Source organism: Pseudophryne corroboree, chromosome 2 (genome assembly GCF_028390025.1).
Source record: "Pseudophryne corroboree isolate aPseCor3 chromosome 2, aPseCor3.hap2, whole genome shotgun sequence".
Taxonomy (NCBI): domain Eukaryota; kingdom Metazoa; phylum Chordata; class Amphibia; order Anura; family Myobatrachidae; genus Pseudophryne; species Pseudophryne corroboree.
Genome location: NC_086445.1, coordinates 531,161,344 through 531,182,327, shown reverse-complemented (window position 1 = coordinate 531,182,327; position 20,984 = coordinate 531,161,344). Strand labels below are relative to the sequence as shown.

The following is a 20,984-nucleotide window of genomic DNA, read 5'->3' as shown; positions in this document are numbered from 1 at the left end:
CAGAAGGGTGCTGGAGATAAAGACCCATGGGGGATGGAGAGACAAAAGGAGGAGGAGGAAACTGGAGAAACACTGAGGAACTGGAGATACAGTAAGCTGCCTGTAGACTGAGAGACACTGGGCAGCTGGAGAGACAGAAGGGTGCTGGAGATGGAGACACAGGGGGGCTGGAGAGAAAGAAAGGAGGTGGAGAAACACTGGGCAGCTGGGGAGATATAGGGGATCTGGAGCTGGAGCGATACTGGGGGGCCAGAGAGACACAAGGAGGCTTAATGTAGCAGCCACAGCTCCAAACTCAAACAGGAGGTGTGAAGAAGTTTGGTCAGAGAATGTGGGTGGGGGTGGAGGGGGGAAGGGAAGCAGGGAGTGAGAGGTGCAGGGATTGAGAGCTGCAGAAAATGAGAGGGAAGAGGGGATGAAATGTGCATGTAGGTCGGGTAGGGGGAGCAGGGATATGTTTTTTTAAACAGCTTTTATTAAATATATCACAGAGCACACAAAAAATTTAATATGAAACGGAATTTAAAAACAAACAAACAAACAAACAAACAAACAAACACAGGCCTGTCTCAGTAATAAGCAAAACAGTGATACATTTTTAAAGTATATACTGTAGGATAGAGTAAGAGGGCTCTATCAGGAAATATGACGTGGCAGATCATAGCAGAGAAGGGAAGATCTAAAGGGGTAGGCCCGCAAGGAGAAAATACAATTAAATTAGTATATAGAATGGGTTATCCTAAGGCAAACTGGGAGAGGCATTTTGTGAGGCTACCCAAGGACTCTGTATTTTATCAAATAATTTGGAGGATATATTAATAATGCTGGTCGTATACTCCTTACGGTATATGTACCATATACAAGATTGCAAGGATGGGGGAGCAAGTTGTCTCCAACTAGCAGCTGTCTGGCAAATAGTAGCATTGACTATGTGGCGCAGAAGCTTACTTTGATGTTTAGATAACATGGGAAGATTCAGAGGGAGGAGTAAATATTTAGGGTCACACGAAGCAGGGGTTTGCAGGATTTGCGAAATGATAATGGTGACCTCCAGCCAAAGATTCAAGATCTTCTGATACGACCACCATATGTTGAGAAAGGTGCCCTCAGAGGTGCAACCTCTCCAACATCTACAGTTGCAAGAAAAAGTATGTGAACCCTTTGGAATTTCCTGGATTTGTGCATAAATTGGTCATAAAATGTGTTCTGATCTTCATCTAAGTCACAACAATAGACAATATTTAATTACTGTTAGAGATGAGCAGGTTCGGTTCTCAGAGAACCGAACTTCACCATTCGAGTCCAGTTCTGAGTCAGGCTCGAGTTTTCCCGCCTGATTCGGAAATCAGAATGAGGCAAAACATCATCATCCCGCTGTCGGATTCTCGCGGGGTTGGATTCCATATAAGGAGCCGCGCGTCCCCGCCATTTTCACTCCGGCATTGGAGAGTGTAGAGAGAGGATGTGTCTCCATCCTCAGTTTCCTCTGTGGTAGTGTCTTGTGCTGTATTTGTCCAGTCACAGTGTTTGTGTCCTCTTGGTGTCATATGTCCATTGCTGCTATGTTGTGCTGCATCAATTCAGTGTGGTTTATTGTGCTGCATCAGTCCAGTGGTAGTGTCCTGTGCATCAGCCATCAGTCATTCCAGTGACCAGGCAGTCACACGGCCGTATGAGTCCAGGGGTACTGCTGTATTAGTCCTGGGGTCCAGCCATATAAGTCCACCAATTGCAGATTTTTTTTAAATGACAGGGGTGTGCTGGAGATGCTGTCAGTGGACCGAACAATTGCGGCCCACTCTCGACATTCAGCCACTGCATGACACTACTAGATGGGCCAGGTGGTTGTGTCGCTTAGCTTAGTCATACAGCAACCTCGGTGCACCTTTTTTTCTTCTTTGCATCATGTGCTGTTTGGGGACTATTTTTTTAAAGTGCCATCCTGTCTGACACTTCCGTGTATGTCCAGTGGTACTGCCATTTAATTCCAATGATTTGGGCGTATAATTTCAGTGATTTGGGCGTATAATTCCAGTGATTTTGACATATAATTCCAATGATTTGGACATATAATTCCAGTGATTTGGACATATAATTCCAGTGATTTGGACGTATAATTCCAGTGGGAATTGTTTGTGTCGCTTGGCTTAGTCATACAGCTACCTCATTGCACCTCTTCGACATCTTTGTATGAGGTGCTGTTTGGGGCTTAGTTTTTGAAAAGTTCCATCCTGTCTGACACTGCAGTGCCACTCCTAGATGGGTCAGGTGTTTGTGCAGCACACTTGTGTCGCTTAGCTTGGTCATACAGCCACCTCGGTGCAACTTTTAGGCCTAAAAACAATATTGTGAGGTGTGAGGTGTTCAGAATAGACTGGAAATGAGTGGAAATTAATGTTATTGAGGTTAATAATACCATAGGATCAAAATTACCCCCAAATTCTGTGATTTTAGCTGTTTTTTTTTTTTTTTTTTTTTAAATGATTGTTTTTTCAATCCCGGAATTCCCGGGATACGGTTGTTGGTTTTAAAATTAAATGATTCAATGGCCCCCCTGCCCAGCCGCCACAATAACTTACGATCCTCTCTGGGAGGGTGGGTGGGAGTGTCAGCTTGCGGAGGGCTGCAGGCAGAAAAGTGAGCTGCAGGTGTGGACAGTTGGAGTCAGACTGCACAGCGTGACCTCTAACATCACATCCCGCTGCGCAGTGCACAAAGCAGGGGGCAGAGAAGCCGGGCAACGTCTGAGCCATTTGCTGAAAATGCTCAGTGCTGCCTGGCATTGTAAAAAAAGGCAGCTGGTGGCTAATCCCGAAGTCCCAAGGATTGGAAGCTCCAAACCTGGGATTCAATCCCAGACAATTTTATGACAAAATCCTGGGATCCTGCTGATCCTGATCGCAGGATTGGCCACCCTAGATGTTGCCCAGGAATGATGCCCATTCTACAGCCACAATCACAGCTAATTGTTAGATTTTGGTCTAGAACAAAAAATTGTTTGAAATACTGAAACAATGGGCCAAATGCAATAGAGTGAGAGTTTCAGAAAGTGAGAGATTTGATAAGGTTTTTCAGGTTTTTTTTAAAGTGGCAATCATTTACACTGCAAAACCAGGTTGATCTTGCTGTGTAAATGATTGGCACTTTAAAAAAACTGTGAAACCTTACCAAATCTTTCACTTTCTGAAACTCTCACTCTATGACATTTGGCCCAAGTTGTTAGCACTGATGTAGTATTCTGGCCCTCATTCCGAGTTGTTCGCTTGCAAGCTGCTTTTAGCAGCTTTGCACACGCTAAACCGCCGCCTACTGGGAGTGAATCTTAGCATAGTTGATTTGCGAACGAAAGATTAACAGATTTGCGAATAGACAGTTCTTAGCAGTTTCTGAGTAGCTCGAGACTTACTCTGCCACTGCGATCAGTTCAGTCAGTTTAGTTCCTGGTTTGACGTCACAAACACACCCAGCGTTCGCACAGACACTCCCCCGTTTCTTCAGACACTCCCGCGTTTTTCCCAGAAACGGCAGCGTTTTTTCGCACACACCCATAAAACGGCCAGTTTCCGCCCAAAAACACCCACTTCCTGTCAATCACACTACGATCACCAGAACGATGAAAAAACCTTGTAATGCCGTGAGTAAAATACCTAACTTAATAGCAAATTTACTTGGCGCAGTCGCACTGCGGACATTGCGCATGCGCATTAGCGACTAATCGCTCCATTGCGGAAAAAAAATAACGACCGATCAACTCGGAATGACCACCTATATAAAGTATGTCTTGAAGATCTGCCAATCAGTCCCAATCAATTTCTTCAAAGTTGGTCCAGCACCAGCTATCTGTAAAGAAGTTAGTGTACGCTGGTGGTTGTGATAATGGTAAATTATGGGATAGAGAACTGAAAACTGACCTGTTCAGATACAGTACTAATACACAAAAAAACATTTGTTTCAACAAAAACCATCATGGAAATTGTTTAGATGGTCCTGCTCAGATCACAGGGGCTGGAAGGCAATACAGGAAGAGTTCATTAGGAATATTTATTTTTTTGCTTATAATAATAGGAATGCCAGTGTGCTTGTCCATTTTCTGCCTTTAGCCTGCCAGCTCTGTGTCATGACAGTGAGTTATGTCTCCATGACCTGCATGTATATACATGTCCTGCTCAATTATGCAAAATGGTACATGGACCTTCTCTCAGACTGCAGTTCTATAGCGGGCTCCTTACTTACAGTATATCTTTTCTGTGCAACAGTTAAACATTGAACAGTTACCCATGCAAAACAATAAACAAGCATTTGTCCCCTGTGCAGTACCGTAACTAGACATTTTAGCGCTGTGTGCAAGAAACGGCATCGGCGCCCCCCCCCCCCCTTAACGTAAACCGGCGGCAGTGCGCCTTAGGCGCGCGAAAAAAAAATAGGGGCGTGGCTTCACTGGAAAGGGGTGTGGCCACAAAATAATACCAATTCATATAATGGTGCACAGTAGCCTCCATTATTCAAATTATGCCGCACAGTAGCGCCACTACACCAGGTAGAGCCGCTTTTTCACATTACGGCAGACAGATTCCCCTTTTTACACATTACGGCAGACAGCATCCCCTCTTTACACATTACGGCAGACAGCATCCCCTCTTTACACATTACGGCAGACAGCGTCCCCTTTTTACACATTAAGGCAGACAGCGTCCCCTTTTTTATACATTACGGCAGACAGCGTCCCCTTTTTACACATTAAGGCAGACAGCGTCCCCTTTTTACACATTAAGGCAGACAGTGTCCCCTTTTTTTACACATTACGGCGGACAGCGTCCCCCTTTTACACATTACGGCAGACAGCGTCCTCCTTTTTGATGAGGGCAGGGATGCTGAAGGGGCAGAAATATGGAGCCTGAGGGGGAGATACAGGGAGGCTGAGAACAGGAGTGCTGAGGGGGAGTTACAGGGACGGTGAGGGCAGGGACGCTGAAGGGGAAATAAAGGGAGGATGAGGGTAAGGGCGCTGAGGAGTTACAGGGACGGTGAGGGCAGGGATGCGGAGGTGGATACAGGGGGGCTGAGGGGGAAGCATGAGGTAGGATTTAAAGGGAGGGTGAGGTCAAGGATGCTGAGGGGGGAGTAACAGGGAGGGTGAGGGTAGGGATGCTGAAGGGGGAGATACAGGGAGGGCGAGGGCAGGGACGCTGAGGGGGGAGTAACAGGGAGGGTGAGGGCAGGGATACTGAGGGAGAATTTACAGGGAAGGTGAGGAAAGGGGCACTCAGGGGGAGTTACAGGGAGATTATGGGTGCTGAGGGGGAGATACAGGGACATAACACTTAAAATATGTTTGAAAGTATTACAATGTAACTTATCATGTGTATATACTTCCAAACATATTTTATCCAGCAATGAGTTACATACTTGCCTCAAAATCAAACTCCCTCCCCCCAGTCCCCAGTCGCATCACATATAGCAATTACCTGGCAGGTATCCTAGGACTGACAGGAGGCGGGTACAGGGGAGAGAGCACATGTGGAGAGCCTTGGAACAGGAGGGGAGAGCGCACTGCAGGTACGGGAGAGAGCTACATGAAAAAAATCTGGAGCAGGGGAGGAGACAGCAAGACGCGGTAAAGGAGGAGAGCGTGCACAGTGTGGCGTCTTCACATCACGTGCGGGTGGGTTCCTATTAGGCAGGGGTAGGCGGAGCGCAGCACCGGCGGCTGTATCGGCTGTCAGTGGGGAGCACATTGCCGCACCACAGATCGGTAATAGAGATCCAATCTGTGGCGGGTGGCAGCGGGCCCTTTCAGACAGCCTCCTCAGGGACGGGCAGTGGGAGCGCAGCCAGGGGGAATATGCGCTCTAACTAGGTGTGTGCTGTGGGCAATGCCCCTTCAGCACACACCTAGTTACGGCGCTGGCCATGTGCATCGTACCATGGTTTGTAGAGGTGCAAATGTACACGTTTAGCCGTTTTACTTCTAGGGCTAAAGCAGGTTGCGTGAGAATCTTCTAGCGTCGGACATATTTTTCCATAAATACATCTTAATCAAAACAGGACTATGATGCACAAGGAGACTGTGCCGAGTAATTTTATATATTACACTTGTATATCTGTGTGCGACTGAGTCTCTGAATCTGCATAAAAAGTGCTACAATGTAGCAGCTGCAGCTTTTTCCAATACAAGTTCTATTCTGCTCCTTATACAGACTTAGGGGGGTATTCACAGGAGGACGCAATGTTACAGAAATCGCACACGGGCACGTAGCAGTAGTCTGCGCATTGCGCACTTGCAGGATTTCACCATGTGATCACATCCAGGAAGTATGCGATCGCATGTGATTTTCAGACGACAGGCGGTTGAGGGTGGCGTTGCGGGGAGTGGCGCAGGAAATGCAGGTGTGTCAAAGCCTTTTTGGGGGGGCAAGGAGGGGGTCGAATGACGTCTGCGCTTCTTGTGATAGGAAACATGGTGGCAGAGCGTCTGTAAACGCAGCCTGGCTGCATATACAGTGGTCGACCTCTGTCTAGAGGTTTTGCAATGTAATCGCAATTTAATTACATTCGCTTAGCTGGTTGGCGCTACACATGCTGGGCAGCTTTGCCCTGTGCTGCGCGGCCCCTAGCGTGCGATTTTATCGGCAACAGTTTTTGCTATGTTAGCAAAAACTGCTACCCACTCTGAATAACTCCCTTAGTCATGCACAATATACAAGTGTCACATATCAAATTAAGCAGCACCTTGTGCGTCCTGTGCACATTGCATTGCGATTAAGATGCATTTTCGGCAATAAAAAAAAAAAAAAAAGACGCCCGATGTTAGCAGAGTTGCACAGAACCTGGTGGGTCACTCATGCCAGGCATCTTGCGCTGCATGGGGTAATGAGGCTCGGTGTATGTGGACACATCTGTATATTGTTCACCTTTTTTGCTCAATTTCAAAATGACTATTTGTAATTCTTCAGTGTCTATTGTAGACTAGTAGAAAATAAAATATGCTAATAGTAATCACTTAACGTTATGGTTATGTTTGCATGCATTAAGGAACAGACATCATGATGGCCATGGCCATTATTTTCCTGTGTGTATAATGTTGAGAGAATTTGTTTGCATGATATAATGATAATTGTATAGGCCTATATTCGTGCCATTTAACAAATTTCACTCCACTAGGGCCCTCATTCCGAGTTGTTCGCTCGCAAGGCGATTTTAGCAGAGTTACACACGCTAAGCCGCCGCCTACTGGGAGTGAATCTTAGCTTCTTAAAATTGCGAACGATGTATTCGCAATATTGCGATTACAAACTACTTAGCAGTTTCTGAGTAGCTTCAACCTTACTCGGCATCTGCGATCAGTTCAGTGCTTGTCGTTCCTGGTTTGACGTCACAAACACACCCAGCTTTCGCCCAGACACTCCTCCGTTTCTCCAGCCACTCCCGCGTTTTTTCCGGAAACGGTAGCGTTTTTATCCACACGCCCATAAAACGCCGTGTTTCCGCCCAGTAACACCCATTTCCTGTCAATCACACTACGATCGCCGGAGCGAAGAAAAAGCCGTGAGTAAAAATACTATCTTCATAGCAAAATTACTTGGCGCAGTCGCAGTGCGAACATTGCGCATGCGTACTAAGCAGAAAAACGCTGCGATGCGAAGAAAAATACCGAGCGAACGACTCGGAATGAGGGCCTATGTTCTATATTACACATACTGTAAGACTGCAAACCAATAACAGCAGGATTCAATATAATCTTCTCGATACTGTTTCACTCACCTTTCTGAATGCCACTGGGCACTGGGGGGTCAAGGCCCAGACAATATCCCCAAAAATCAGGACAGCAATCGGATACTGTTCGATTGCAGAACAGATCGCAGTAGCAGATAGTATCCAAATAAGGCACCGTACAGGCATCATCTCTGCCTTTGCAACAATCCCTATTCCGCTGACAATATGATCCACCTGCATCTCTGATACCAAGGGTGTGCAGTCCTGGGCTTAGCTCACGCCGGGTGCGAGACTTCAGGGCAGCGACTTCTCCAATTGCCACTAAGCATAGTACAATGGAAGCAAGGAGTATGAGCTTCATCCTCAAATATTGCTGTGGAATTTCCTGTAAAGAGATTATTTATGAGACATTGCACTAACGTTACTGCCTGCAAAGATACAGTAATTCAGATTTTCAGATACAAATTAGACAACATGAGGCCGCTGACTATATATTACAACTAGCTGAATAACCGTGCTTCGCTGCGGGATCAGGATGGAAAATTAGAATTATAGTTGTTCGTTAATTTACAGTGGGGAGGGGGGTCACAGAAGTCCTCACACAACTTTACAATGTGTGCACTACATAAATAACTTCAATAAATGCCAGTTCATTGATTGTTGTCTATATTTCAAGGAAATCTCTGCGCCAGCAAATCCATTGTGAACATGAAATCTACAGTGAGTAAGTATTAAGGTAAAGGTGTGAGGAGGTCATACAGGGGGAGCATGGGGCCGTCTCTTGCAAAATGCCTTGGGGTCTATTCATGAAGCAGTGAAAAGTGTGGACAAGTGAGCAAGTGCAGAAGTTGCCCATGACAACCAATCAGCTGCTACGTATCATTTTATAGAATGAACTTTATAAATGTTACCTCAACACTGATTGGTTACCATGGGCAACTTCTCCACTAGCTCACTTCTCCACTCTTTTCAGTGCTTCATGAATATACCCCCTTGTCATTTCCACTCTGATGTTATGAGGAGACGTATTTTGAGATGGATGGAATTAAAACATGGGGCACATGTCTGTACATGCATCTCCTTGGTTACCGGTGGGGGGGCGCATATCAAAATTGTGTGGAGGTCCATGCAATTTTGATAGGTGTCCCTGGATGGTGACTGGACAGGTAGTTAACAGCGGTGGATGTGTTGGTGTCAGGGACTGCGTGAAAAGATGCAGTTCCACTGACACCAGTGGTCATGTTCCAATGGACATTCTGGTTGTCCAATGGTGCAGCTGATGTCATATTATTGGTGCTGTTTTGTGCACACATCGACAGATTGTTGTTGCAGCCGGTGGGTGTCTCAGTAGGACACCCATCGGCTGCAGCATTAGCTTAAAGACTTTGTCATAGCTGCAACTATAAATGCGTCCACCTCTGAATCACCCCGAGCCTTGTGCTGTCATTTTCATGGATTGTATGTTGTAATTTCCAGTTGTTTGTTTTTGTAGAAAAGGGTCATTCCATGTCAAGCGGACCAGGGGCCCCAACTTGATCATCTCCGATTTTGATGAAATTTTGCATGAAGGTTGGTATATATGTAGAACTAACTTTGGTAAAGTTTCAGTTCACCGTATGTAATAGTAGTGGAGTTGTGGCCCTGGTAGCGGAGGTGAAACGGTCACCGACTCCGCTGTACACTATCGGCAATGTCCAAGTAATTGCTGTGGCAAAACTATAAGAGCAAAAGTTGTGAAAGTGCACATGCTAATACAGCTTTTGATGCTGATCTCAATAATCACTGCCTCACGGCTTACAAAAGAGTAATTTTTTGACAGTATGAGGCCAAAGTAGACCAAAAAATATGTTGTGTACATTTTATTTCTGGAATTTAGCTGCCCATATCTCCAAAAGGAAAACATTATTTTAGTATGACATTAGTATAGCTTTTACACCAAAACCTATCCAAGTGGTAAAGACAGGTAAAACTATCCAAGTGGACACAATCACAATCATAAAATAACAGACTTTAAAGTTACTTAGCTCCTGTGATAAGGTCAACTAAAATTGCTTTCCCAAATCGTGTAAAATTTTCCGCCATCTTTGAAGTTCAATAGCAAAAAAGAAGCATAACCGATTTTCTTGAAACAATGGGGGTCATTCCGAGTTGTTCGCTCGCAAGCTGCTTTTAGCAGCTTTGCACACGTTAAGCCGCCGCCTACTGGGAGTGAATCTTAGCTTATCAAAATTGCGAACGAAAGATTAGCAGAATTGCGAATAGACACTTCTTAGCAGTTTCTGAGTAGCTCCAGACTTACTCGGCATCTGCGATCAGTTCAGTGCTTGTCGTTCCTGGTTTGACGTCACAAACACACCCAGCGTTCGCCCAGACACTCCTCCGTTTCTCCAGCCACTCCCGCGTTTTTCCCAGAAACGGTAGCGTTTTTTCGCACACACCCATAAAACGGCCTGTTTCCGCCCAGAAACACCCACTTCCTGTCAATCACATTACGATCACCAGAACGAAGAAAAAACCTCGTAATGCCGTGAGTAAAATACCTAACTGCATAGCAAATTTACTTGGCGCAGTCGCACTGCGGACATTGCGCATGCGCATTAGCGACTAATCGCTCCGTTGCGAGAAAAAAATAACGAGCGATCAACTCGGAATGACCCCCAATATTCATTAAAAAGAGCAGACTTGCTGGCGTGGCCTAGCTGGCATCAGGGAAGGTCGGGTTTTTGTGCAGCTCCAGCTAGTCAACCTAAAAAAAAACCATTACTGACCCAAATCTAAGAGCCCACCTGCAGGAACACCAACCCCTCACCCTGCTGCACTACCCTACACCCGGAGGTTGAAGCTGCGGAATCGGGGGGGCCCTGCGTTGCCCCCTGCGGATTGCGGCCTACCTCCGTCTCAGAAGCCGGGGCCTCGATTTTAAAACAGACCCGTCGACGCATCGGAGCCGGTACGACGGCTCTACAAACTCCCTCTTCCACCTGAGGGGCACCCCCTGACACTTGGCAGCCTGCCCATCGAGCGCTGGCCAGCGCGGGAGACAGAGAAACAGGCGGCCTGCGGGAGGTGAAGGCTGGGCCGCGTGTGGCTGGCAGCCGGCGGCCATCTTGCGGTTGGCGCCGCCCGAACCCTGCGCCGGGCCTCACTAATTCCTGGCTCCACTGAGCGCTCACCTTCTGGCCCCCGCCTCACATATCCGCTCATATGCAGGATCTCCCCCCTCACTGATGAAAATTGACGGCTGGGTGACCTCCGGAGGGACCAGGCCACACCAACAAGTGGCGGCCATCTTACGACTGGCACAGTAACTGCTGACAAGCGGCGGCCATCTTGCGATTGGCACAGTCCACACTTCATGGCTGGAAATAGCCATGACCACAGCTCCCTCTTGTGGCGACTTCTAAATTAGACAACCTGCAGCCACTATACAGCTAATCCCATCATTTTACCTATTCTCATATCTCCTATTTGGTGGCTGGAGAGGAACCATTATATCACGCCTTACAACAACAGATGTGATACTTTATCGGCCCGATCGTCACCTGCCGCACCCGGGAATTACAGACTCATAGCGGTGGATGCCTGGCTCCCGCTACCTTACCCCGAGCCTTTTGACATATACATCACGTCGCTGCGGTACCCAGCGGTGCCACGCTCTGACGCCTCTGCAACGTTGCTGCCGGCAACCCTGATCCGTAACGTCCTGACATGCCTGCTATCTTCATAGCAATGTAACTTTCTAGTACCCTCCCAACGCTGATGTGACCATCATTAAACCACTCACTGCGCCCTACATTGCTTCTACCCTACATATTTAATTCTAGCGACCTCTTATGGAAAAGTTCCTGGTATCCACCCCAATGTCCTCGACTGGTCCTATTTCAGGCACACGCGAAGACACGTCCCGCAGAAATTCATCTGACTCCGATTGCTCCACCACCCGATCTCGATCCCAAAGAAAACGTACTGGCGCTTCAACTACCAAACAGCCTAAAATGAAACCCACTGACATCGCTGCGGTTCTTGGACCTCTGCTAGACGAGAAACTGGCGGGCATCAAAGAAGCCATCGATTCCACCTTAGCCCAGCTGACTCATCACAGTAACCGTTTAGATGAAGTCGAGCAGAGGGTCTCAACATTGGAAGACGATCTACAAGCCGCACAGTCTACCATAAAGACCCAAACCACAGAAATCAAAGGCCTCACGGAAAAACTCGATGATTTGGAGAATCGGAGCCGTCGAAACAACCTGCGGGTGGTGGGCATCCCGGAATCGGTGAGAGGCCACGCACTGCTGGACCTTCTATCCAACTGGCTACCCGACAAATTAGGTATGGATCTTCAGGGCTCACCATTAGCCATTGAAAGGGCACACAGGATTGGCCCTGAACGCAGAGAATCCGCGGGACGCCCTAGACCTGTTATCCTACGGATTTTAAACTACGCGGATAAAGCTAAGCTCTTGGACCACTACCGGCAATCAGCGAACCTCCTTTATAAGGGAGAAAGGCTGCTTATATTCCAGGACTTCTCCACCCATGTCGCCAACAAGCGCAGAGAGTTCGCTCCGATATGCAAGCGACTGTTTGAAGAAAACGTCAAGTTCTCATTGTTATACCCTGCCCGCCTCCGGGTCTTGGTCAATGGAAAACCGTGCTTTTTTGACGATCCGATGGCGGCAAAGACCCATTTGGCACACCCTGACGCTTGACTGTCCACCCTTACTTATAGCTTGCCTATCTTCACAACTGCTTTCATCTACAGGTCACACAGTGTTCGGGATATGATCAAGGCATGCTACTCACGCATGCTGGAGGCTTAGCCTCCCATTGTTTTCTATCTGTTAGTTTGATATTTTTGTATGTTTATGTGTCTGTTTGTTTTGCCTGCTGGTTGGCCCCTCCTTGCTCACTGGGACGGGGGGGGGGCACCGTTTTACCTGTACAATTTTGATATTCTATTCTCCATCTACGGGGGTAGGATAGCATGGCTAACCACACTGTTTCCCAGACCTCAACCCCGGTGACAACCCCACTTTTAGACTTTAATATAGTTTCCTGGAATGTGGAGGGTCTAAATAGCCCCATTAAGCGCAAGAAGGTAGTTGCTCATCTCTCTCGCTTGTCCCCTCAAGTAGTGTTCCTGCAAGAAACGCACTGGGAGCATAACTCCCCTGTGTCATTGAGAGCCCCTTGGATTGGAGAATGCGTGTCTGCTCCTTACACCAATAAAACCAGAGGTGTGGCCATCCTTTTTCATAAGAATCTTCAATTCTCTATTCTTAAAAAGTATGTCGACCATGAGGGCAGATTTATATTTTTAGATGTATTAATCGACAATGTGATATATACCTTTCTAAACGTGTATGCACCTACTGGATCTAACAATCTCTTTTTTGCAGATATTCTTCAAAGAGTTTTATCCTGGGGTAGCCAGAACTTAATCCTAGGGGGAGACTTCAACACGGTAGTTGATCCATCCATGGACAGGTCGGGGGTAAGTACCAAAAGACCCGGACCCTCCTCTACTCTACTCTCCTCGTTTTGTTCTCAACTCACCTTATTAGACCCCTGGCGTCTACATAACCCCCTTCAACGAGATTATTCTTTCTATTCCCATCCACATTCTACTCACTCTCGCATTGACTATCTATTTCTATCCAAACACCTCTTTTCTAAAGTTACAAACACCTCAATTAAAGACATCATTATTTCGGACCACGCCCCCATTACCTTGTCCCTACATCTGTCCCTACCTCAAAACATATCTAAATGTTGGAGATTCCCAGCATATCTCACACACTCAGAGGACTTCTTATTACATCTTAAACACACCTGGCAGAATTATACTACTGACAACCTAGATCAAGAATCTAACACTCCACTTTTTTTGGGAGCCTCTAAAGCAGTCCTCCGTGGCCATATCATCTCCTACGTCAATTCTAAGCGCAAGAAATTTAATATAAAATTACAGGAACTCAGCGCGGCTCTCACACTTGCATATCGCACATATAAACAAAGCGATAGCCCTACCCACAAGGAGGCGTACCTCATGGCAAAACAAATCTATGATACTTTTCTCACCGAACAGGCCCAGATCAGCTACGACTACGGCAGGAACAGGTTTCATAGGTGGGGGAATAAATCCGGTAAGCTCCTGGCCAACCTGGTTAGGGGACCCCGAAACAAAACATGGGTTGACTCGTTGCACAGCTCTGGAAGTGTTCTTTCTGATCCCACTGACATCTGCTCGGCTTTCATGCACTTCTATAAGTCCCTATATACTGCCGACGTTGATAATGCAACTGATGGTCAATCATTCCTAGATGAGGCGCAGCTACCGAAGCTGGAATTAGAGGAGAGGGAATCGTTGGATGCCCCCATAACTGAGGAGGAGGTGCGGGCCACCATTAAGTCCCTCCCCAATGGAAAGAGCCCTGGCCCTGATGGCTTCAGCGCTGAATTTTACAAGGTGCTAGAGGCCGACATACTCCCCATATTAACACGATTATATAACCATATACTAACAACAGGGGAGACTCCCCTTCGTTTCAATGAAGCCAAACTCATAGTGCTAGCAAAACCTGGTAAAGACCCTACTCAGGTTGGGTCATACCGCCCCATCTCACTCCTCAATCAGGATTTTAAAATCTTGACTAAAATCATAGCTAACAGGTTGCAAGCATACTTACCCCATCTCATTTCACCTGCACAGATGGGATTCGTCAAAGGTAGACAATCCACACGGGGAGTGCGGGCGGCCCTAACTGCAATATCTTACACCCGCCTTAACCAGGCCAAAAATAACATCATTATAAATTTAGACGCAGAGAAGGCATTTGATAAAATTGCCTGGCCTCACTTATCCCGAGTGCTCGCCCACCAGGGGTTTGGCACAGTGTTTTGCAACCTAGTGCAAACCTTATATACCAACCCAGTGGCGCAGGTCTTAGTCAATAATGTGACATCTTCATTTTTCACGTTAGAAAGAGGCACTAGGCAAGGATGCCCCCTGTCCCCCCTCCTTTTTGACTTGGCACTGGAACCCCTTATACGCCATATCCTGTCACACAAGAACTATAAGGGCATTGCTGTGGGAACACAGGAATTAAGGGCGGTGGCATTCGCAGATGACCTCCTCCTTTTTATGTCAGACCCTCACCATACAATCCCGCAACTAATTGCCATGACTGATCGCTTCTCCTCTTTTGCAGGGTTTACCATCAATTATAGTAAGTCAGAAGCGTTGGCCATATATGGACAGGCGAAACTGGGTTGGGGAACCACCTTTCCCTTTAAATGGGCGAACACACATATTACCTTTCTAGGCGTTGCACTCCCTGCTCAACCATGCCACCTATATAGGCTCAATATCACTCCAGTCCTGCATAAGATTAGAACCGAACTTGGCCTCTGGCAATCCCTCCCCCTTAATATGCTAGGGAGATGTAACTTATTTAAGATGGCCAGTTTCCCAAAGCTCCTCTATGTTCTACAGATGACCCCCCTATTGTTATCTAAATCAGACCTATCCTCTTTGAACGCTTCTATCTCCAAATACATCTGGGCTGGTAAACGCCCGAGGATTAGCATGAAAAAATTAACCCAGACGGTACCTAGAGGGGGAATCAATCTACCTGATATTAAACAATACAATCTTGCGTGCCTCTTACGCATTGCTATGGATTGGCTTGGAAATAATAATTATTACACAGATTCTAGACTAGATTCTCAACTATGTGCTCCCTTATCCCTCAGTTATCTTTTACATGCCAAGCCCTCCAAATTGGCCTTACATATCACCACTAATTTACTACTACTCCCCATAATGCAGGCGTGGAAAATGGCAAGGAAATCTCTCAAACTCCAATATCTATACTCACTTTCACTGCCCCTTATCGGCAACTTAGAGTTTCAGGAGGGGGGAGCTTTACAACCTTTTACTACCTGGCACTCTCTTGGCGTTCGCAACCTGCGCAACCTGCTTAACCCCTCCCGCGCCCCGCTGTCTTTCGTGGAGGCGCGAGAGAAATACGGCCTACTTCCTCACCACGAGTTTGCCTATTTCCAAGCAACACACTATCTTAAAACTGTACTATCTAAACTGACAGGGATCGACTTTCTTAACTCTCTGGACACACTAATCCAGTCGGCCTGCTACTCCATATCAACCATTTATTCACGTATCCGTCTTGAACTTATCCCAGACGCGGACCTTCCGGAGCTGTCCCAATGGTCCTCCCACATCCCAACGGTCACCCCTGAATCCCTCTTAAATCACTTTCAGTTGACCTTGAAGCTTATTCCTGCAAGTTCTTACCAAGAAATGGCCTATAAAATGCTCCATAGGGCATACATTTCCCCTAAACGCCGATCACTGATGGGCATCTCAGAGGATAGTAAATGCACTAAATGCCTAATGGAGGGGGCCGACCTCTTCCATTGCTTCTGGGAATGCGCTCTGGTGTCACAGTTTTGGCATGAGGTACATCACTATGGAAATACATCCTTAGGCATATCCTTTAGCTGCACCACCTCCTGGGCACTGTTCGGATGTCTAACCGATCAACCTGGCATCCCCAAGGCTAACAAAAAACTGCTTATGATACTATCAGCAGCTGGCAGGAAGGCAATCCTGCAACAATGGATTCATAATATACCTCCTAATATTTCGATGGTGACCTCTAGACTATTTTTTCTATTCACCATGGACTGGCTGGAGACCTCTATCCATAAGGAGAGGCTCACCCCTGCTTTGTTCCAATGTTGGAACCCTTACATTTTGACACTCCCCCTACATACTAAACAAGCCATAGACAAATGCTTTCAATCCACCTCATGGTACCTCCTCCACGCTATAGACCACCCTAACCCCTTAAACATCTGACTTATCCTTTCTCTACTTCTCTGGACCCTTCTCCACTCCCTTCTATTTTCAACCATATACCGGGCTGCTTGGAAATATAGACCCCCGATTTGGGAAGATTGTGCTGTGGATGGATCGACGACCCGTGTCCCATAGTAGGCATTACATGTTGGTTTATTTTTCTTTATGTTTTAGGTATTTTATATAAGTTTAGGGATTTTCTGGATACCCTGTTTTTACTAGTGGAGAATCGGTGTTTGATGCATTTTGTTCCATCTATAATCTTCTCCGCTCTTGTGATTAAAGCACACCATAAATTCCCTGATACCATTAGTTCTACACATGTTCCCTTTCTTGGAAGGGTATAAAAGTTATTATAAGAAGAAAAGTTTGAAAATATGTTTGGATCTCTACCTGAGATTATATGAGACTGAATAATATGTGACTCCTTATCTCCTGCTAGGAGGACTTTGCATGATGTATTTTATGTTATACACTGTTAACTATATACTATATTTCATGTCTCGAAATGCTGCTTACTTATCCTGTACGATGTGAGATTGCAATAAAAATAATTTGAAAAAAAAAAAAAGAGCAGACTTTAAAACTACAACAACATGTATTTTTTCTGGATAAGCGTTTTGCCTCACAAAGGAGAAAACAAGCTTTAAAGTTAGGTCACTTTCGGTTTGCGCAGTACTTAATATTATGGACAAGGGGGCATGTTTAAATAGCTCTCACTATAAGGCAACGAGAGTTTGAATCTTGTAATTAAGCACATCTATACAACTTTTAGTGCTGATTTAAATAAAAAGATTTGACTAATAAAGAATAATATTTTTTAAAGTAACTAGATTTTCCACTTGTCATGGAATGACCCAAAAATATATATTTTTTAGATGTACACTGTAATAAATGCAAAAAGGTGACAAGAAAGAAAGATAATCCCAGTGATCTCTTACTTTAGATGCTATCTGAAGAAAATAGGATTTTAATTACCTATCGGTAAATCTTTTTCTCGTAGTCAGTAGGGGATACTGGGAATCCATTTAGTACCATGGGGTATAGACGGGTGCACTGGGAGCCTTGGGCACCTTAAGAATTTGACAGTGTGCGCTGGCCCTCCCTCTACCAGACTCAGTCTAGGAAACTGTGCCAGAGGAGACAGACATACTTTGAGAGAAAGATAGATAAGAAAAGTGGTGAGATTACGCAGGGCCGATTCCAGCGCTTTTTGCGCCCCGGGCAGGAAATAGGGGGCGTGGCTTCGTGCAGGAGGCGTGGTCAGTTACGCCCCCTGTTCAGAGTAGCGCTGCTGAATCGCTGTGCGGTGCGCGATGACGTCATCGCGCACCGCACAGCAAAGGTCCTCTCACACGAAGGGAAACTAGTTCCCTTCGTGGAGAGGACCTTTGCTGTGCGGTGCGCGATGACATCATCGCGCACCGCACAGTAAAGGTCCTCTCCATGAAGGGAAACTAGACGAGACGCGTCTAGTTCCCTTCGCAGCAGGCAGCGGGACACAGCGGGCAGCTGGGGGCAGTAGCGGAGGGCAGCTGGGGCAGTAGCGGATCTTGCCATGGTGCGGCGCCCTCCGGATGGCGTCGGCACCCTCCGGAAGGCGGCGCCTCGGGCAAAAGTCCTGCTTGCCCGTGGCAAGATCAGCTACTGAGATTACGAACCAGCACACAGAACAATAGGAAATCCATGCTAACCAAACTTGAAACATGAACAGCAACAGCTGAACAAACCAGAATACTTAATGAAGTAACAGTGCAGGAAGAACAAAGCACCGGGCGGGCGCCCAGTATCTCCTACGGACTACGTGAAAAGGATTTACCGGTAGGTAATTAAAATCCTAATTTCTCTTACATCCTTGGGGATACTGGGAATCCATTTAGTACCATGGGGAAGTACCAAATATCCCAAACCAGGTGGGAGAGTGCTGAGGTTCCTGCAGAACTGACTGACCAAACTGAAGGTCCTCAGGGGCCAAAGTATCGAACTTGTAAAACTTTGCAAACGTGTTCGAACCTGACCAAGTAGCTGCTCGGCAGAGCTGTAAAGCGGAGACACCCCGGGCAGCCACCCAAGAAGAACCCACCGACCTAGTAGAGTGGGCCTGTACAGATTTTGGAACCGGCGATCCTGACGTGGAATAAGCATGTTGGATAGTGAGCCTAATCCAGCATGCAATAGACTGCTTTGATCATAGAGAACGAACAGCAAGTCGGATTTCCTGTGACAAGCTGTACTCTTTACATACACCTTCAAAGCCCTCACAACATCCAAAGACATTGAAGTAGCAGAGGTGTCCGTAACAGCCGAAACCACACAAGGTTGGTTGATGTGAAATGCAAACACCACCTTAGGAAGAAATTGCTGACGAGTTCTAAGTTCAGCTCTGTCCTCGTGGAAAATTAAGTAGGGGCTCTTGTGAGACAACGTCCCTAGCTCCGACACACGTCTTGCTGAAGCCAAGGCCAACAGTGTGACAGTCTTCCATGTAAGGTACTTTATGTCAACCTCCTGTAAAGGTTCAAACCAATCCGATTGGAGGAACTAAAGCACCAAATTGAGATCCCTAGGTGCCGTGGGAGGCACAAAGGGAGGATGGATGTGCAGAACACCTCTAAAGAACGTCTGGACCTCAGGGAGAGAAGCCAATTGTTTCTGAAAGTAAATAGACAAGGCCGAAATCTGGACTTTAATGGAGCCTAGGCGTAGGCCCACATCCACTCTCGACTGCAGAAAAAGCAGGAGACGCCCCAGATGACATTCCACTGCAGAATATGGTCTGCTCTCACACCAAGATACTTCTCCCATATACGGTGGTAATGTTTAGACGTTACCCCCTTCCTGGCTTGGATCATAGTCGGGATGACCTTGTCAGGAATCCCTCTCCTGGCTAGAATCAGCCGTTCAACTTCCATGCCGTTAAACGTAGCCGCGGTAAGACTTGATAGACGAACGGGCCCTGTTGCAGAAGATCCTTGAGAAGAGGTAGAGGCCACGGATCTTCGAAGAGCATCTCAAGAAGATCCGTGTACCAGGCCCTACGAGGCCAGTCCGGAGCAATGAGGATTGCTTGAACCTTTGCCTTCTTTATTCTCTTTAGAATTCTTGGGATCAGAGGAAGTGGAGGAAACACGTACACCAGCTGGTAGACCCACGTAGCTGTCAGAGCGTCTACCGCCACTGCTTGTGGGTCTCTTGACCTGGAACAATATCGTTTGAGCCTCTTGTGGAGTCGAGAAGCCATCATGTCAATCTGTGGATATCCCCACCAACGTGTCAACCACCAAAACACCTCCGGATGGAGGCCCCACTCCCCCAGGTGCAGGTAGTGTCTGCTGAGGAAGTCTGCTTCCCAGTTGTCTGCTCCCGGAATAAAGACCGCCAATAACGCCACGGTGTGTTTTTCTGCCCAGAGGAGAATTCTTGACACCTCTGACATTGCTGCTCTGCTTTACGTTCCGCCCTGTCAGTTTATGTATGTTACTGCCGTTACATTGTCCGACTGGACCTGAATAGCCTAATTCTTAAGTAGAGATGAGGCCTGCAGAAGGGTGTTGTAGATTGACCTGAGTGCCAGGATGTTTATTGGAAGGATAACTTCCCGACTCGGCCATCTTCCTTGAAACTGCACCCCCTGGGTGACTGCTCCCCAACCTCTGAGGCTTGCGTCTGTAGTTAGAAGAATCCAATTCTAAATCCTGAACCTCCGACCCTCGACGAGGTGAGAAGTCTGTAGCCACCACAGTAGGGAGATTCTGGCCCTTGGCGACAGACGGATCCTCTGGTGCATGTGAAGATGCGATTCGGACCATTTGTCCAACAAATCCAGCTGGAAGGGCCCCGCATGAAACCTTCTGTACTGAAGCACCTCGTAAGAGGCCACCACTTTCCCCAGAAGGCGAATGCACAGATGCACAGAGATCCGGGTTGGCTTCACGACAGCCCGAACCATCGCCTGGCGCTCCCTGGACGGTGCCTTTATCAAAAGATTGTCCAGGTAAGGAATTATGTTCACTCCCTGTTTGCGGAGTAGAAACATCATCTCTGCCATCACCTTGGTGAACACTCTTGGTGCCGTGGAAAGACCAAATGGCAGGGCCTGGAACTGGTAGTGGCAGTCCTACAGTGCAAACCGTAGATAAACCTGATGAGGAGGCCAGACCGGAATGTGAAGGTACGCATCCTTGATATCCAGGGACACTAGGAATTCCCCCTCCTCTAGACCGGAGATCACCACTCTCAGAGACTCCATCTTGCATTTGAACACTCGTAAGTACGGGTTCAACGATTTGAGGTTCAAAATCGGTCTTACCAAACCATCCGGTTTCGGTACTACAATCAATTTGGAATAATATCCCTTGTTTTGCAGATGAGGTGGAACTGGAAC

The 20,984-nt window shown here is 46.9% G+C and overlaps 1 protein-coding gene across 4 annotated transcripts in view; it reads right to left on the bottom strand.

Annotated features, from left to right (window-relative positions):
- The window catches only part of KCNQ4 (potassium voltage-gated channel subfamily Q member 4), a 752,031-nt gene that overhangs the window by 70,936 nt on the left and 660,111 nt on the right, over positions 1-20,984 (bottom strand). For all 4 annotated transcript variants that reach the window (XM_063954215.1, XM_063954216.1, XM_063954217.1 and 1 more), the window contains one exon: positions 7,762-8,098. In XM_063954215.1, the coding sequence (XP_063810285.1) occupies positions 7,762-8,098 (337 nt within the window). The remainder of the gene's footprint in view (positions 1-7,761; positions 8,099-20,984) is intronic.